At 37.4% G+C, this 20033-nt stretch overlaps 1 protein-coding gene across 3 annotated transcripts in view; it reads right to left on the bottom strand.

Annotated features, from left to right (window-relative positions):
* The window catches only part of DPP10 (dipeptidyl peptidase like 10), a 433982-nt gene that overhangs the window by 54708 nt on the left and 359241 nt on the right, over positions 1 to 20033 (bottom strand). For all 3 annotated transcript variants that reach the window (XM_064717808.1, XM_064717810.1, XM_064717807.1), the window contains exons 6-7: positions 7259 to 7311; positions 7078 to 7159 (exon numbers count right to left, since the gene is read on the bottom strand). In XM_064717808.1, the coding sequence (XP_064573878.1) occupies positions 7078 to 7159; positions 7259 to 7311 (135 nt within the window). The remainder of the gene's footprint in view (positions 1 to 7077; positions 7160 to 7258; positions 7312 to 20033) is intronic.

Here is a 20033-nt window from a genome sequence, read left to right as displayed (position 1 = left end):
TTTTATGGGTGTCTCTTTCCAAAGAAATTTAGACTTCTGAAACATAATTTTCATGTTTCTGCATTACAGAAAGCCACACATTTTTCACCCAAGAAGCACAGCAGCCTTATTTTATGAGCCATTGGACTTGCAGTTAATATTAGCTAACAGACGGAAATGTGAATATTCAGACATGCTTTGTTACACACAGACATGTTGAACAACATGATGAGAGGTGCAAATTGCTGTTTTCATTGCTCCCTGCAGGCTGCTGCATGGAAAAGTCCTTAGGACTGCTCCTATCAAACATGTGTGTCTATACTTGTTTCTGTGTCTTTGTGGGACTGCAAGTAAAGAAATACACATACATACATACATATATATATATATATATATATACATACACACACCCACACAAGTAACCATGTGAAAAAAATAATTTGAGTTTTAGCACAGTGATATATCAAATTTCCAATATATTTGCTTCTGGATTAAAAAAATCACATTACTAGTGTGCAGGGCTTTCATACTGACTCAAATATTAGCTGCATGCTAGATCAGTGATAACAGAACAAGAACCAGCAAAAGGAAACATCTTTTATCTCCTCTCTTGATTTATTCACTATAAAGCTGCTGGGGTTTTTACTGTTTCACATGAAAAACAGTGGTAGAGGAATAATGCCCCTATAAAACATACGATTTTCTCATTATTTCTTCACCTCTTTCGGATACAGCCAAGTGGCTATTCCCACAAAGGGCCAGCAATTTCTAACCCTTAATACTCATAATTTTAAACTGCTTTTGATACTAGAACACATTCACTGTATTTCACCAAGCAAATTGATGAAGAAACTTCTTTGCTCAACTTAGCCTTGCCCCATTTATAATGTTCCATTTATAATGTTCCATTTATAATGTTGTAGTGGTCCCTAGAGCTCACAAAGATTTTATTGAATATATCCAGCCTTCATAAGTAAAACTGTATTTTTTCCTGTTTTGCCAAACTGCCTTTGTTTTCTGGCTGCATTCTCCATTCCCCTTTTGTGAGATGGGAAGCTTTCAGACTGAGTATCACTTTTGGAACTAGAGACCATGCATTAAATGCTCCTCCATTAAATCCATATTTAAGTTGAGTAAGCACTCAAAAATTCATATTGGAAATTCATATTTCAGTAGAATATCTTCAGAGCAACTCATACTATTTTTTTTCTTCGAAGAACAGATTTAATCAAATAATTTAAATCAAAAGGCAAAAACCATATAGATTTTACAATGGTAGTTTGACAAATCCAAGAGAAAGATCCAGTGTGTAGCAGCAGCTTAGTAGGAAGAGAGTTTAACTAAATCTCTTGGGTAACTCCATTTCTTCTGTGGACTCAGCTGGGTGGGCAATGCTCAACCACAGTTCCCTTCCTTCAGAGAAACATCCTCAGCAGGACGAAGGACCTCCAAATGTGCTCTGAACTACAAAGTTTGGTAATTGCACCCCTCATGCATTTTAAATGAGGTATCATACCTGAGGTTAATGTCACATTGAAGTGTTCTTGTTTATTTCTAGTTTTCAGAATAAATTCCAGCAGACGTTTTGCTCTCAGTTTCACTGCCATTTGCCTCATTAGCATAGTCATTAAAAGGAAAGATGAAATAAAGCCTTGACATTTCCATATGTAATTTTAAGTTACTCATCTAAAATACAGTAAGTCAAAAGAGCAGAAGACTTTGCAGATAAAAAAAAAAAAAGCAGAAGAAATATATTTATTTAGGACTTACTTCATTAGCATTAATTAAGCTTTTACTTCATTTGCATATGCAAGTGTTCTTGCCAGGAGGGGGTGCCAAGTACCCACAGCACTAATTATGCAAAAAGAAAACACATGGCAAATATTTTACAGAAAGATAAATTACCATGTTTTATAGCAGTTGAACATTACCTTGATAGACCAAATGGTAAATGGAGCTTTCAGCAAGTAATGGCTGTTAAAGCATGTGTTGAGCAAGGTAACTGCCCAAGAACAATCCTGCTAATTCCTCATCTGCTAAAATTAGTCCAGTGCTTATCTGAGTACATAGAAAATAATACAACATCAAAGAACTTTGCTGGTGCACTATTTGTCTTATCTAAAACAATCTTTGAAAGCCATTGGAAAAAAGGCTAAACTGTTGACAAAAGGCTTCTGTAAGGTAATGTCACGTTAATGCAGTCTCAGAGGTATTTGCATTTTTGTGGGGCAGTAGGTATTGGTGGGGGTGAAGGAAAATTGAAGCCCTCAATGACAAAAGGATAAAGAAATGATGATTGATCACAGAGCAAAAGGGCAGAGAGTTATTGAAATGGGACACTTATTACCAGCAATTAAAGCAGATTTTGCTCGGATGTATTTCTGTTTTTTAGGTAGTTTCAATAAAAGGTGAGGTCTGTTTCACTGGATCTTTTTCATTCTTTATGTAAAAGTTTCAGCTTCTAAATCTATTATTTGTGAGTAACCTTTTTGTTGTTGTTGTTGTTTTTTTTTTTTTTGAAAGATGAGGGCAACTTATAGATTTCTAATATTTAAATTACTTTCTAAAAATTGATGAGAACATCCTGAATCCACAATTCAGCTACAGTCACCAAATTGTTCTTAGTGTATACAGCCTAATTCGACTCAATGAGGACCTAAATTAAAACAAAGTATTGTAAAAGATCATCTTCAGTCCTACCATTTGATAGTGTTATATTTTGTTGGTAGCATCAATCTTTGTCAAAGCTTCTAAAAAATGTTTTTCTTTAGTATTTTGGATAGTTTTACTATTTTCTTGATTTCTGTTTGGTTAAAATATGTATTAATTTATGCATGGACATTCATCTGTAAGTCAATAGATCATTATTTATACTGATCCATCCAAATATGTAACTCAAACTCCCCTCAGAATCACTTAATATATCAATAGAAAAACAAGCTTACTTCAATAAATGACACAAAACATCTATTATAAATACAAAGGCAAGTGATTTGCATGGATGTATGTTCATAGAATAAAGTGAAATAAGGTATTTTATACAACATAAACAACACATACTACCACCAAGGCAGGAAAAAAAAACATGTATAACTTTTGAGAAAAAGGTATTTCAAACTGAAGCTTCTAACCATGCTTCACTGGGAGCTAGTTGATGTAGCCCACTCACTAATTGGTCAGAACTATTTGTATAACATGGAGCACTGCAGAAGAACACAAGAGTGTTAATAAACACAAATACAATGCTGCAAACACTGGAGACATCTCTAGCCTGAACTTTGATATCCAGGCTCCTTTTGCAATACATCCCCACAGACAGATCTAGAGCTGTCTCCCCTGTGTCAGACACAAGCCAGGTCTAGCACAAACACACGAAAACCTTTGCTACAAACTGCTGGAGAAGACAAGGCTCAAGAAGGGAAACCTCTGGATAAAAACCTGGGTATTTCAACAACAGAGACCCTTTAAAAACCCCAAAGCATTCTTCTTCTCAGTAAAGTCTTCCCACCAGGTATGGGATAGCTCTTTGTCAGACACAAGCAGTGAGGTCTTTAATCAATAAACTGGAGGCAGAAAAATGTTGATGAAACAAATTAGATCTCTAGTTGGGTTTGCCTTTCCTGGAATTACTTGATGCTGCAGTGATGGATTCTATGGAGGTGAGATAAAGAGATAATCAACTAATGACTTGCACAACTTCAATCAAACATGAGTAATGTTTGGCAAATAGATTAACAGCTCCCCAACATACTATGACACAGAAATGGTATTTTAGATCTGGCACAGTTCTAACACAGTTAAAAGGCAGCATTTTAAAGAGTGTGACCTTGAAAAAGGTTCCCATTTTAAGAACTATGTGACCTTAAGATACATTAATTCATTAGATAAAAGTTTCTTCTCCCCAGTGGCAAACATTTTCAATTTCACCACCAAAATGTCATGAGTCAAGCAGCAGATGTTTCTCTGAGCTTTTCTCTTAATCACTACAAAACCTTCTACTCTAGGTAAATAGCAAGGAACTGAAATAACTTGCAACCACTGTGGTAGCTGGCAAACAATGGTACTGTGGCTCAGTCACCTGGCATCTGACAGAAAACTTAGTCTGTTCTTCATAGCCACATGGGGCATGCTCTGGGGCCCATCAGACAGCCCCTGAAATTATCCCTAACAGTAAACTTAAACTGATGCATGCTTTCCACAAGGATGTAAAATACTGCAGATACTTGATTTCACCTGAGCCATATTCCACCTGTGCAATAAGCAGTTTGTGGCTTCATACATATTTTCCTTCCTGGTTTTTTTCCCTTCAAATCCTTACATTATCTGTTTGAACATCTTGCCAATTCCTCCTCATTGGACTACTTTAAGATAACCATGTAGGCTGCACTGTTACTTAGATCTGCAGAACTGTGGACTGGAAACATCATGTTTTACACTATAGCCTATCAAAAATAGTTGATCCAAGTCCATGTATTATCCCCCTAATATCTGGATTCAATCCAGGACTTTACAAATAGCTATAGTGTAAAGTTGGTATCTCTGGCTCAGTCAGACATACCTGCACCTCATGTTTCACGTTTTGTGCTACTTTTGCTTACCAGTCCTGGCTATAGTATTGCTGTTCATTTCTGTACCTCAGATGAAGGGGGACACTCCTCCTCACTTCAGAGAACTACATACACTCTATCACTGTGATGGCACACAGCACATGTCATGGGTCCTTCTACATCAAATTTTTGTATATAAAATTAATCTCTTCTCCAACTGTTCTCCGCTTGTTCTTCAGCTACAGAGAATGGCTCTTGGAAATTATTACCCAGGTTAATCCACTATGATTATTTTATTTAGAGTAAGTATTTCATTGCTTGTTTTACTCATGAATTATCACTATTTCCACAGAAAAGAGATGTAAGATTTGTTCAGGAAGGTAAACCACTCATAGTGTGTTTGACAGCACGGGTCTATGAGACTGCAGCTTTGTTTGCACCCAGGTACATTCCATTGATAGCTACTGATGGATTTTCATAATTGAATCTCTCCCTTTATGCCTTCCCCTGTGTCCTGTTTCACTGCTGTTTGCCTCCTGTACTATTTCACTAAAGCCCACTAATCCATTGTTCCAATGACAAATTTTATAACAGAACCATTGTGGCAATGGGTCCTCAGCCACACATCTTTCCTCTGCCTAACCTGTTCTGCTGGACTGAACTCTCTGTCCTGCTTCTGCTCGGGGCAGATGTTCCTTTGGACAGCAGCAACAACCATTACTCACAACACTCTTTATTCATTCATGCTCCTTCTACAGTTTTGGCTTGCTGCTGAAGTGGGAGGGCAATGCAGCAAGGCACTTCTGACACTTTGGAAACCTCCTCCTGCCACATGAAGAGCTTCAAGAGGACATCCTTCTAATTGGCATTCCTAAAGTCACCTTCAGTGGACTGTTTCTGCAGGTGTACATCTCTATGGCAACACTCAGAGTGCCATTCAGAGTGCACAGAAGATTTTGTGTTCAAAGTTATTATTTCCTAATTCTGCAGTCCATATGGCACCATAAAACCCACAGTAGAGCAGATATTTTTAAAGCGTGACATTAACTTTACTAGGGACATTAACAAAGATGAGTAATGTTATCCTCACTCAAGTATGAATTATGCCAATGTTTTCAAATTTGGATGATTAAGGTTGTACCTAAAATGACCACCTATTTTTTTGCAGTTCTGAGATGTAACAGGAGTCCACCTGTGCCTGTATCTGAAAGGATCCATACATATTTTCACAATAACATTTAAGCAAAACCACATAAAGACAGCATTATTCTGATTTATTTTTCTGAGGTTTATTATTGGTAAATCTGACCCTGTTCCTATGAGACATCTCACAAAATGAAAAAAATATTTTCTCAGTAATCACTGCATTTCATTTTAGTTTTTCTTCAGATTACTGATTCTCTGATCAGTACAGACAAATGTGCAGATCCTCTGTCCAGTACAGAGGACTATTACAAACTGAAATTTAATTAAAGTATTTCTTAAATCTGTTCAATTTTGCAAATGCTTCTCCTTTCTACTACAACCTACATGGTTTGCCACATTCCATAATGCTGCCTGGTAAATAACCTATGTATTTATTTCCACTAATCCTGTTGCCAAGGTCTCATTATTAATAAATTAATGTGGTTAATTATTAAAACATACCAAGCATGTTCCAATTACTTTTTCTCACCTGCCTCCACTTCCTTAATGCAAAACATTCTAACCAGAAACATTTTTTACTTTCCAATCATCTTGATGAATGATATAAAACAACAGGGTACATTCTCTAGACATTCAGCTTTCAGCCTCTCTGCATGAGCAAGCTGGATGTGCAAGGAGGCCCTGGGATCATGCCTGGGGGCATTAATGAGCTTATTAGAACACTGTAACAAGGATTATCTGAATTTCTTATGCAGAACTGAAGATTTAATCAGTCTCTTGCCTTCAACAACCAACACAGGTCAGCTTAAAATCATTGCTGTTCTAAATCCCCAATTTTTTCTTCTTATATTGACTTGGTTATGATGACCATGGACGATTAATGTTCATTAAAAATGGTAAAACTTCTGGAAAAATATTATGCATGAAACATGGCATCTTGTTTAATTATTATGAATTCAATGCAGCACAGCTGACCTTGGCAGTAATTTTCATACTGAAATGAAAACATCACTTTTCATGAGTCCATCACATCACATCAGGATGCTAAGCTTTTGCTTTTGCCCACAGTTTTCATTGATATTGCACTTAAAAGAAAACTGCCTTTCACCTTTAACATTCCTTCCCACACAGCAGTTGCCATAAAGATGGTTATCCTGAAAATCACCTGAGTGTATATTTAGATGAAGGTGTGATTCTTTCAACAACTGTACCATTTGCTTATTGGGGTCAGCCTGGAAAAACATATTTTTAATAAAAATAAACAAACAAATAGAGCTCTCCTAAAAGCTGTAATAGGAACACACTAGTATGGTGCAGAAATACATGACAACTTATTTTAAAGCTTTCAGTTTTGTTTTTACCTCAGTCTGTCTGAAGTCCATACATTTTTAATGACTGTGCTTACCAGTTGCTGTCCATGAACACCCCAGGCTGCATACTGTAATACTGAATCCTCTACTTCTGGAGGGTTTAACTCCCAAACTTCCCTTGAAAAAAGGGAAACATTTTTACTTGAACACACTGGCACCACCTCATGCATAGAGCCACTGACAATGACATGGTATGGAAAAAACAATGTGACCTACCTTGTGTGGATGTTATAAATCACATATGAAGCTGTGTAAGAATAATGAAATACCTGTTAAAAAAAACAAAAAACAAAATGTAAGGATTACTAGACAATATACAGGATTAAATACAGACTACCATGAAGGCAGTCAGACTCTTCAACCCCTGTAAACACTGACACTTTTATTACTGAAAGAAGGTTCCACTGAATTAATTATAACCAGTAGACCTGAATCAGGTTTTGAAAGCTGTAGGAAGGACACGCATACTCACCTGTTAATTTAACCAGCCACTGTAACAGTACAACTGCACAAAAAAGTCCCAATTAGAAAAATCTGCATTCCTATTTAAAAAAAAAGTCAACAATAACAACAACACCCGCCGTTCTCCAAAAAAAAACCCAAACAAAAAACCCCACTGAGAATATACATTAGGGGGAAAAAACCAATTTTTTTTCTTCATCAAGCTGTGTCAAAATGATTGCACAGGCATCACAATTATTGTACTTGAAATGCAGAACAATACAGGCTCATGGGGTATTTTTCTGACCACCTGCTATGAACAGCCTGAAGGACTCCCAGGTATGGCTCACAGAACAGAAAACCTCTGTATTTAGAGGGACTCTGTTTGCTGTGGCTTTCATTAAATAAGTTTTGGTCTGATTTTGGCTGACTTTCTTTGCTTTGCAGGAAAAGTTTGTTGAGGGTTTTTTGTCATTTTGGATAAAAGAAAGAACTATTTTTCAGTAAACCTTTCTCATACAACAGCAAGTTACCAGAGACTTCTGAATTCAAAACCTGTAGTATTCTGCAAACAGAACACAAGAGCACTTACAGTGTGTAATGTGATGGACCATCACACCAAAGGGCTCAAATCAAAGCAAACAATTACACATTCTCTCCAGTCAAACATTAGTCTATACACCCACAGTGAATAACAGACATTTTGCTCTCTTCCAGGATTGATTGGTTTTCACCTAGCTCATTTTCTGCCTCTATGTCTCGTGTTATGAAAGTATTATAATTCCATAGTATTAGTTTTAATATGATTTGAAATTGCTTCATGGTCTTGGAATATGAAATATATTTGCCACTAATTATTACTGAACTAAGCAAAAATCTTTTTTAATGGAAATTTCTGTCAGAAAAAAAATGTTAGATAACATCCTCTAGACCTACTGCAGCTTCATGTCTACAGTTACAGCATCTCTGCTTGGCATGTGGAGGATTTCTTTCTGGACAGGCTAATCCCATTTAGATGGGGACAGCTACAGCTGTAAAGCCAAAATCTTGATGTGGCTACATGTGTTGGGAGCTCTTCAGGGAAAATTTTCTGCTCTGGGAACCTTTCAGTGTCTCCTTCAAAGAGAACAGGAAAAGGGAGTCCTACGTGGCCAGAGCCACTGGAATTTGCCACTATGGCACACAAGAGGGTTTCAGAGGTTGTTATTTTCCCTGGAGGCCATTCAATAACAGAGCCATGTGAAACATCCTTCCACTGACTCCCTTCTCATTATTAGCTCCCTGCCAACACATGCTAAGAATTTAGCATGCCCCACATCTTTGCTGGCTGATACAGCAAGAATCCCACAAAGGTTTCTAAGATTAGTAACCCTACTTTGTGCAACAGCTGAATATCCCTTCTATAAAATTTCCCTTTGGGACAAAAATAATTTCCATTTTCCAAGTCTATTGTGTTTAACATCAGAACTGTTGCTTCAGTAAGAATCATACATATATTAATAAGTATGCCCCAAACATTGTTATATTTTATATTACAGCTTAAGAGAAACTGTTTTGTCATGTAAGGTACCAGCCTCTTCTGAGAAGTAGAGACAAATGGTTAAATCATGGTGGTTCCTGCACAGGGTGTGCACTGCCAGAGATTGCCCAGAGGGGCACTTGCCAGCAGCCAGTTACAAAGAAGAGAAATGGATTTCTTGCCCTTGTGGGGAAAGGGAAAATTGTATCAAAGATAATGTGTGGAGGCTTGATAAATATTTTGAATAGGAATATTTTAAAAGTAAATTATTAGACAGAATATATTTCAACAAGAAATGCTAAACTAATAAGTCATTCTGGCAGCTTAAACAGAAAATATACTGTACCAACAAGAACAACACTTCATATATCATGTGGAAACTCTGCTCCTGCCTTGTGTAACATTTCTGTCTAAACATTTATGCAGAAACATTAATATCTGTTGAAAAAAGTGGAAAGTGCTCCACTTCTAGTGGAGATCAACACTACAGTGAGGTCACTTTCAGACAGGATGCTGACATTTTTCTCGATTTACTCACATTACTGTTAGTTCTTATCAGGAACACCATGCATATATTACAAGTAGCAAGCTTCCTAATTCATCCTGCTTGCAAGTGCCACACACTGAAACACAATCACTGTCAACATGAAATCAACAAAAAAGGATGTAGGAAATATTTCTTTTCCTAGTCTGGCTCTTACAGAAAGTGCTTAGGAAGCTCTTGTAGTTTTGTACAAAGGCTCAACCTGTTTGGTTTTCTCTTGCACAAAGCTGGGACACAGCCCTTCCCCAACACCATCACATGTCTGGCAGCACAGGGAGGAGTGGCAGGAACCCTCTCAATATCAGGATCAAACCTCCCACACAGCCACCAGCTGTGAACTCTGTGGAAGAGGCTTGGGGAATTTGGGGAATTATGCTCTGCAGCTTCTGAACTGTAGGATGTGCACTAAGCAGAAAAAAACACCAACCTGGCAATTTATTCCAATAACCAGGCAAAAGCTCAGGCAGCACAGACCCCTCTCGCAGTGAATTTATGGTGAAGGCTGGCTACTCTGTGCAAGTCAAACCCAAAGTGCAGCCATTCATATTCCAAAATGTTTTCAGACATTCCTTGTACTCCACACCTTCTAACTGAGGTCCTATCAAAAGACTGAATGAAGATTAATATTTAAACATGGACATTGAATAGCTCCAACTGACCAAAATAAGAGATGTAAAACTGAGGAAAAGGGTTTGGTTGTAGTGAAAATTACTCATCCTCTACATACAGAGAGAATTAGTTAATGACTATGGACACACAAAACATCTGTAAGAAAAAAAGCAATATAGGAGAGAAAAAGCCTTTTAAAATATTAAATTAATTACAGCAATTTCTGCAGCAATTTCTGTCATATCAGCTGAAGAAAACAAAAAGAGGAAAATGGTCTGGGATAATTTATTAAAATAATTATAGATGTTAAGGTTGGGTTTTGTAAGGAGCCTTAACTTCAGATGTGTCATGTACGCTTGCTAGGATTCAGGCCTTTCTGGCAAGTAAATAACTTGCCTGCTTCTATTATGATAAGCTGGAAAATATTCCCTGCAATGTTAAGAAATGTGAAAATGCCTTTTTAGATCAGACAGACAGTATACCTCCCCCTCAGTACAATTTATTTAATTTTTCTTTTGCCACAGAATGCAGTCAGTAACAACCATTGCATATTAAATATTTCTTCTGAATTCATTCTTTTTAAGTGATGACAAGCTTTCATCTGGTGCTGCTCAACACTGAAAAAGTTAGATGCATTTGTGTATGAAAAAAATGAAATTACAGAACTCCATTACAAAGGACCTAAAAGAAAAAGGTGCCAAAAGTATTTCAAGACAAATTGCTCCAGTCAAAATGTATTGAAATAACAATCTATTACTCAGCTAACAGCCAACAATAAAAAACACACTTATCAATCATGATCTGAACTTTTAGATGACACGTTTAGATGAAGGTGTGATTCTTTCAACAGTTTAGTTCTGGAGTTTCATGTGTCCTTTATTCTCTACCTTTCAAGGAATTATTTTTTCTTTCTGTGGTTCTAAAAGTGAAATAATTCCGTGTAACTCAGTGCATAGCCCAACAAGATGCAAGAAAACTGCCTTACACACTCTGCCAAACACACTCCACAAATTCCGCAAAACGTTCCAGAAAAGATCCAGTTCACTGTCCCTGAGTAATTTGGAAAACATTTCTCAGCAGAATAGTGTTTTTGCTAAAAAGCTGCCAAGAAAAGCTCAGTAGCAGTATTTTTATGGTGTGATGAGAGCTCTCAACTCCAGGGAAATGGAAGAGAGCTGATGACATTAGAACCTCGCAGTGCTATAATCCCAAAATGCCTGGGCATGCCAAACACCTTGATGCATCCTTTATCCATTTCCTGTATTATAAACCAATTACACTCTTTCATGTGTTATTTTTTTAGAGCAGTAATGATGCCTTCTTGCTGGCACAGCTTTTTGCAAGGTAGTGGAGTGTCTGTCCTGTATTTTTGTTTTCACCCAAACAGACACCTGCAATCTGAACTCCTCACTGCAGCTCTCAGTGCTGCTACACTCTGTAAATTCCCCTTTCAGGTTCCAATAAGGCATCTCACAGGGCATTAAAGCACTCAGTCTGTGCAAGAACTATAAAAGCTGAGAGGATATGAAATACATTGAAAATTTCAGCACCTGCAGTAATACTTTTAGTTATTCCAAAGCTTAACAGCCAAATGGTGTCCATGTCTTGCACACAGCATGGATATCCATCTATTTGTATTGAACATAGCAAATAGAACACACTATTTAAAAGCCATACCCTTCCCATTAGTGAAAAAAAAAAAGGTAGCAGAGACTCATTAAATAACTGAAATTGCAGTGTTTGCCATCATTCCCATCCCACTTATCTCCAAACACATACCCTGATTTGAAAAGAAAGGCAGCTTCTCAGATAAGGTTCAAAACCATGCAGATCTTTCTGATTCAAGAGTGAGATATCAGATCTTTTATGGGTTAATTTACGCTTCTGATCCCATGAAAAATAAAATTAGCATTTTATGAGACTACTAGTGTGAATGAACAATGACTATATTCTTGTTCTATGAGTAAAAGAATTCAATCAGGTTTGGACACAAAATAATCAACCTTAGCTGGGTAAAGTCTAAACTCCTGCAATATATGGCTGCCTCTCAAACAGTATTACTTATAAAAAAAAGAAATATCAAAAAACTGCTTTTATTGCTTCACAGGTACAAGTTAATTATTAGGAAGTTCAAAGCTATGAGAGAACCTGACCTGGAAAAGGTTTTCTGTGCCTGAAACCTTTTGTATTTTTTCCAACTACATCAGTTGGCCTAATAAAAGATATTACCTCTTCCCACAAATCTTGTCTTGTTTATCCCTTCAGGCCACCACATCTGTAACAACAATGTTAGGGAGAAACAAATATTCCTAAGCCCAGCTGAAAAAAAGGGAATACCTCAAACTAAAAGTGGTCCTTCAAAATGAACAACCTGCATTACAGTGCATGTCACAAAATGCATGTGAACCCAGAAATCAGGGGGCAGGACACAGTGAAGCAGGGAGGTAAACAGGAATACAGCTTGCCAAGGACTCTCACTTCTCCATTCACCCGTGGCCCTTCTCACTTCTGAAGATCTTTCATAATGCATCAGTAAAATGGGCTGGCACATCTCCAAACTGCCCCAGTGGGTGCCAGCCACAGGGGCTGCTGGCTGTTGTGCACAGTGTAAAAAACAGCACCACGGCTGGGATTCTGCCTTTATCCTCTTTTCTACAGTTGAATTAAGCATTTGAAGAATTACTGAAAAATCTACTTATGCTGAAAAGTGAAGCAAAAAGCCTTTGCTGTGGTAAAGTGATTAGAAGGCCAAGCAAAAAGTAACTCATCATTCATCTGCCATTCATGCAGTGAAGTACCCACACACAATGACAAACAGAATCTCATTCAAAACCCAAATCTCTAACAAACCTCCACTAAAGGCTCAGAACTGCAATTTAGAAGAAGAAATGTAAACATATATTGCTGCCTATTTTGCCTTTAGGATACAAGTATCTTGAAAGAAAAATGGAATATCCAGAACATGCCACGAGTACAAATATTGAGAAAGGACCAGATGCAGAGTGGAGAGAATACGAGGGGACACAATAAGCCACAGGATGGTTATGGAGATCTTTTGAAGGGATTACTGATATAAATACAGCTTGCTTGTGGCCAGAAAAATAACTGTATTATATATTTTAAGTAAGTTAACATATATTCAAGTTCACTCCCCTTCATAAAACACAGCCTATATAAATTATACTAAATTATACAAATACTATGTCTATTATTTATGTAAAGAATTATGCAAAAGAATTATTGAAATAATTTTTCCTATAGTTAGTGATATTTTGCTATCAATTGTGCTCAGAGAACACTGGTGTAATTCAAATTTCCAGCAATGAAAATGAGAAAAGGCTTTCAGCAGTTCTTTTAATGTTATGTACAAGCTCCTTATTCTGGTACACATCTGGAGAACACCAGATTATTTGTGGCCAAACTTCCTCCATTGGAAGACTGCTGAAAGCAAATGAGTTACAGTGGGAGGGGGTACTCTTTGCTTAATGCCATCAGGATTCCAAGCAGCAACTTCTTGCTCTCCAAAAAACCAGATTAACATTCACACAACCAGCTCCTATTCCTCATCTCCTTTTTATGAGCTTTTAGACACGTGACCTTGTTGGGACTGCAGTGCAAAGAGAATGGAATCAGTATCTAATGTGCTGATCACAAAGCAATAAAGATATATTCCTTTCTTATCTTTGTATTGCAAGATGTTCAGCACCCCGTTAGTAAAACCTGTGAGGGAGTTAATAAGATTAAATTAGGAGCAGCATGACTACTGCCAAAGGCAAAGCACAGCTGCTGGATGAAACTTTCATCCATTTTGCAATTTATGTGCTAAATAAATTAATAATGTTAATGGTCTCAACAACATTATGATGAAATCCAAATTTCTCTAAAATTCTGTAATCATTCACTTCAAATGTTCCCCCTTTGCCTTTCCACTCTGACTCCATGAGTTCTCCAGCATAGGAACTGCTGCTAAATGGGATTGAACATGGCACAGCCATGGTGGGGTTTCAAATAACTGGTTCCTTGGGCGTGTAAGAGGTGAGGAGAGAGCTCTGCAGCACTGAATTCTGAGCCACAGAGGGACATGAAACCACTGGATAACGCCTGTGCTATTCGTGAAGAGTTTGAAAAGCCACACTTCATACCAATCAGTGATGGCCCCTGCATATTCATTAAAATATTGATTAAAGACTGGAATTCTGCTGATTTCATGCCATGGCAACAAACACAGTGAGAGCTCAGACTGTGCATTGACACCAAAGCTCAGCCCACTTTGGGATACACACCAGAAATGCTCCACACACCAGTGAAGTGGCACCTTTTGCTCTTGGAGCTCTAGTATTTAACTGGTATTTTCCTGCTGTTAGATTCAGTACGTTAAGCCACATGAGTTAATGACTGATTTTATATTGATTATATCTGGGATAGAGAGAGCAATGGGGATTTCTCATTTTAAATAGTATGACACAACTTGTTCTTCAACTGGTTTCAGAGTAAAGTCTTAGCACAATCAACTGAGGAGTCTGCAATACTGAGATGATGAACTGCTATCCATCTGCAAATCCTATTATTTCTACCCAATTCTGGAAGCAAAAACAAAATAGAGGTAAATTTTGCCACTACTAATGTCCAAATCTTTTTATAGTCTTGTGCAATTTTGGCTTTTTTTGGTGAAATATCTGGTTTCTAAAAACTCTGTATATAATTGCAGAGTTAATTTAAGATAGCACTTGATGCATTTGAGCACTGAAGTTATATGACAAGGTTATAACTTTGAAAAGCATCATATTTATTTGCTTCAATCAGCATTGATTATTTCTCATGATTGATAAGAACCACTGCATATCATTGGTAGTTATTTATGGTTAACATTAATACTTTGGGGTATGAAATATTGCCAGCCATAACAACTATATGCTGCCAAACCAAAATAAATATAAAGGCAAGACATTCTGAGACACGCAATTTATCTGTAAGAAAAAAGGCTGTCAAGGAAGCCTAAACAAAAATGCACCTCTAGAAAATCTGTTAGAGCCTCAACTGTTCACACAGAATTTTTCAGCAAGATTAATTATCTCAAGAAAAAGACATCCACTTCAGAATGTAAATTAAATCACAATCAATTAAACTCAGTTCATATAACCAAGAGTAATGTGATACAAACCACAGTTCAGAATAAATGCAGAAACTTCTTTTTCTTCTCCTACATCAACAGCTGATAGACCATCATTTGGATATGCAACTCAATCAGTTTTGAATATATAATAACTTCAGACGAGTGAATTATTCAAGAAAGAATGCTCTGCATTGCCACTTCTCAAAGCCTCACATATCAGTGTCATTTGAAATTCTATTAGTTACACTACCACGTAAAATATGTTTCTTGAGTCTTGTATGAGATGACTTACGACAAAAATTTATATGGGTTTTTTTCTGGCTTATTCACCTGCAGCATTAAAAACCAGGAATGACTGCACTGAAATCATTGTTACATGACAGTGAAACTGGTAAATCTCAAGCCTCAAGCATAATATGTGCTTTTTTTTTTTTTGTACTGATACACAGGTACGTGCACATCCTTTTCAAGCTTATGCTCATACTCATATTCAGTGTGATCAAAATTTGGACTTTATAAGTATTTGGGGATTTATAGAAACTTCTCTTTTCCTGAACTGATTTGCTGGCAGCTTTAGAGTGTGCATGTGTATTTTGATCTGAACAAGCATAAGGGGAAACAAAAGATATAAATTCTGACAGCACAACCAGAACTTAATCTCCATGGAAATTTGAGACTGGTGAGGGTGCTTGCCTCTGGTCAATGCAGCTGAGAATCCAAACCTGTCTTAGAAAAATATTCATTTAAGTGTTTTAATTTGCCTGACACTTTAGACAGTCTGATCTCTTTACAAGGTCCTATGGATTACTTATATCTCACACAAAAGGCAACAGGGAATTTGGATTGAGTATCTCCACACATATTGAAAATTGTTAACTGAAAACAAAATGTTTTAAAACACTGATTCTTAAAGGCAAAGCTTCATCAAGTGTTCTCAGAGTGTTCTGAGATGGCTTAATTGCTCTTTGAGATACTGTGAAGAAAGAAACAAGTCAAGGCCTGGTTTTATTTTTAGTTTTTCCGTGGTGAGTCACAAATTGTATTTATTCAAACAGATTGCTAAAGAGAAAATTTCCAAATGCAGAAAAAAACGCCACCTTGTTTTGAAGACACACACTTCTACATGTTGTGATATTTACAAAAATATGCATAAACTGATTCATGTGAAATATGATGCAAAAACCAAAAAAGTTAAAAAAACATTGAGAAAATATTTTCTAAATTAACATTCTATATAAATGAAATGTCCAGGTTCTGAGCACACAGCTAAACAGAACTGAAATGATAAGGATACAAAAGGAAATCAAAGCATGTGATGAGTCAATTTTCAAGTAAAGACTATAGTCTCAATATCTCTTTTTCTTCCCCAGACAATCTGAGTCACTCGGGCAGCACTTAGCGAGCAGATACCGGATGCTCATCTGCTGTTTGCTTACAAATTGCATGAGGAGATGAAAAGACCCTGTGGAGCTGGAGAAAGGAGAAGCAATGAGATAAATGGCCTGTGGGTCTGAAGAAATGGAAAGGGAAATGGAAAAGAAAACTGGGCTGAGGGAAGCAGATGGCTAAACCAGCAAGCATGCAAGATGAAAGAAGGAAGACAAAAAGACAGGGCTAAAAATATCAGGATGGGAAAAAAGAGACATAATAAAAAGAAAGAACAAATCCAGAACAAAACAGAGCTGAGACCCTTAAAGGGCTGGAAATGAAGGGGCTCAGATGAAAGGAGAACAGGCAGCAGGGAGGGAAGGCAGCAAGCAGACCGGCAGTGTGTGGGCATGGTGGCAGCCACACAGGCTCAGGGAACTGAGGAATGCATCCAGGCAGAACACACCGGCACCTAGAGCCTTTCTCTTCTGGAGGATCAAAGACATGAATGAAACAGTTTTCTAAGCAATCTGACAGTTCAGTACCTGTACATGAACTACCTGCCTTTCACTGCCTTGATGACTATCAACAATAATTGCTTAGTGTGGATATGACACATGGAACAGCAGGAAGGCACTGGGTTTCTTGTGTCAAGTCGTCCTCTCTCCTAATCTCCCACTGTGACATCAAGACATCTTTAATAGTAGCTCTGGGTGTTGGAGAGTCCAGGGAATCTTTGTATACTACTAGCAGTTAATACCTTATTTAGCCTTTTATAGAGTTTCCATGATAAAATGACTGTTTGTTTCTCAGTATTTTTCTGCCGGTTGGTTGAGCTATGAACAGCTTTCACAACTACTTTTGAAATCCAAGTGTTCAAAGTGCTCTTGTACTGCAATCAAACCTTTATGATTCCAGGCAACCAATATGGCCAGGACTCCATCCCTCCAAGTCATTCTCCAGAAACCCTGTTAAAACTCTTCAAATAATCTGAACACTGCAATTTAGACTTGCCCCCTTCTTACATCAGTTCTGCACTGCAGTGTGAACTCCAGTATCTTCATGTTTTAAATACAGCATGAAAAGAAAATCTTTTCCATAGGAGTAAGTTCAGCAAGTATCACTACAGCTAAATTTGGTCTTTAAACTTCCTTTTCGGTCATGCCCTATTCATCTCCCACATCTCCATGATTTCTTTGGCGCTGCTGGCCCTGCTAGCAAGCTTACACTGTTCCCCTTCTGTTCCACTACCCTGTTACAAAATCGAGCAAAATATCACCTCCAGGTGCAGTTCCCAACAATGGAGCTCACAGCCAGTTATCCCCTCCAGCACTTCCCATTAGCAAGCCATGATGCTGCTTGCAGCCAACTAGGTCTATCTTCACTAATTTTCTCTTATTGTGCCACATTTCTGTACTGGTCTCTGTTGTGGCCATTTTATGATATTACAGTCCCTTTGATGGTGGTATCATGAAGTAGACTCCTGTAGCAAGTAAAAGACCTCTTCATGATGAAGTGATTAAAAGGTCATGATAAGAGAGCTATTCATTCAGTACAAGGGAGTACTTCGTGGTGATCTCAAAGAAGCTGTAACAAAGTGATGAATACCTCACACCAAACTCATCTCTCCAGGACACATCTAATCTGGTGCTATATTTGCAGATAATAAATAGAATTATACAGGCTAAATTTGTGCAGGTGGTTGACTGCCTTCACTGGAACATTAATTTATTGCCTAAGACCCCACGCTAAACCTTTCATGCTCAAATACCCAAAAAGACTTGTCCTTACTTAAAAAGAACACAAAAATTGGATAATAACGGGGCATATCTTAATATTTCTCTAAAAATTGGACTCAACCATTTGATCTGTTAGGTCTGTCACACTATCTGTGCTCCTCATAGCCTGAGATGGAAGCTTGGTTTAAAGAGTGATGTGCAACAAAGACAGCTTAAAACATTTCTCTGGGACAGTTACATAAAGGTCTAGTCTTTTCCACCTACTTCAAGGTATTTCAACTCTATGTCTGTATTTTAAAAGACCTTTCTTTCATTCTATTTGTACCAAAGTAACTGCTAACTCTCATTTACAGAAACCCACTTATCCAACACTCCTTTCAGCACTGTTGAGAAATGCCAACACCAGCAGATTTGTCTAATTTCCCAACTGTCCTGTTGGCCTAGTCAGAGGCAGTCACACAACTTTTTTTTGTGATCAGGGAGCCAGGAATGGGGCCAAAGTGAGAAAGATGGGATGGTTTCCTCGTGCATAATGCAGGTGGGAGAGACCCCTGCCATGCAGTGCATGAGAAAAGGACCGTGAGACAGGATGGTTAAAATATTTGAAAAACACACAGCCTGTTTTTATCTTTGGACATTTGCCCTGGAGTAAAGTTTTCCACCACAGGATTAACGAATTACTTCTTAAGAGTCAAACAGAGCCAACCATCCCCATTGATATCCACTGGCATGGTGGATTCAATTATGCTGTACAGAGGTGTTTCAAGTGAATGAAAACTCTGCCTTAGCATTTTGAAGCAATGACCTGGGTCAGGCTGACCATTTCCCTCCAGGCTAAGTAATTTTATGTTAATAGAAAGGCACAGGGGCAGCCTGTGCAGGTACTTGTTTAATGAGAAGCAGCAATTCCAGATTCCAGTGATAAAGGAGCTAGCTTGATAGTTCGCTGTCTTATTTCTGTTTTGTAGGGGGAAGTGACTCATAAAGTGGAGGTGGTTGGGGGGGTTCTTTCCATTTAATTTTTTTTAGAATCTGTGTTCATCCTTCTAATTTGTAGAATGCTCTTACAAAACATTTGTTCTATTTTAAAAATAATTAACTACTACTTTTGTTCTTGATGTTGAATATTTCCCAGAGAATTATTTTGTGCTCTGATTGTACATAATAGCTTGTCAAAGAACATATCAACCACTTGTTGAATTGCATCAGATATTGTTTCTTATTTAAGAATGGCAAACCCATTCCAGCTTCACTATATCAAGTTAAGGACTCAGCTGGATTTGCTCTTTTTACACCACTGTGTGGGCTACAAGCCAATTTTCAAAACTTCCTGACAGAGCACTTGCACATTTTCTCAGCTTCTATAGTGATCCAAAAAAAAATATCTGTGAGAAAGCTAGTGATTTCACAGAAATTAAAAAAAAAAAAGTTAGATAAACAAACCAGAACTTTCTATGATTTATTATACAGAACATTCATTTTGCAATGTTTTTTCTGGTCAGCAGGCTTAATTTCTAATAGATTTATAATTCTATCTACTAAGTTGAACATGATAGTGATGGGATCTTCAGAGGGATGTTTGTATTTTGATAAAGTTTGCTCCAGTGAATAAAACTAATTTTTTTTTTTAAAAAAGCTCTGCCTATGAATTTTGTGCA

This window comes from Zonotrichia leucophrys, chromosome 7 (genome assembly GCF_028769735.1).
Source record: "Zonotrichia leucophrys gambelii isolate GWCS_2022_RI chromosome 7, RI_Zleu_2.0, whole genome shotgun sequence".
In the NCBI taxonomy this organism is placed as follows: Eukaryota; Metazoa; Chordata; class Aves; order Passeriformes; family Passerellidae; genus Zonotrichia; species Zonotrichia leucophrys.
This window is presented reverse-complemented; position numbering and strand designations above follow the sequence as displayed.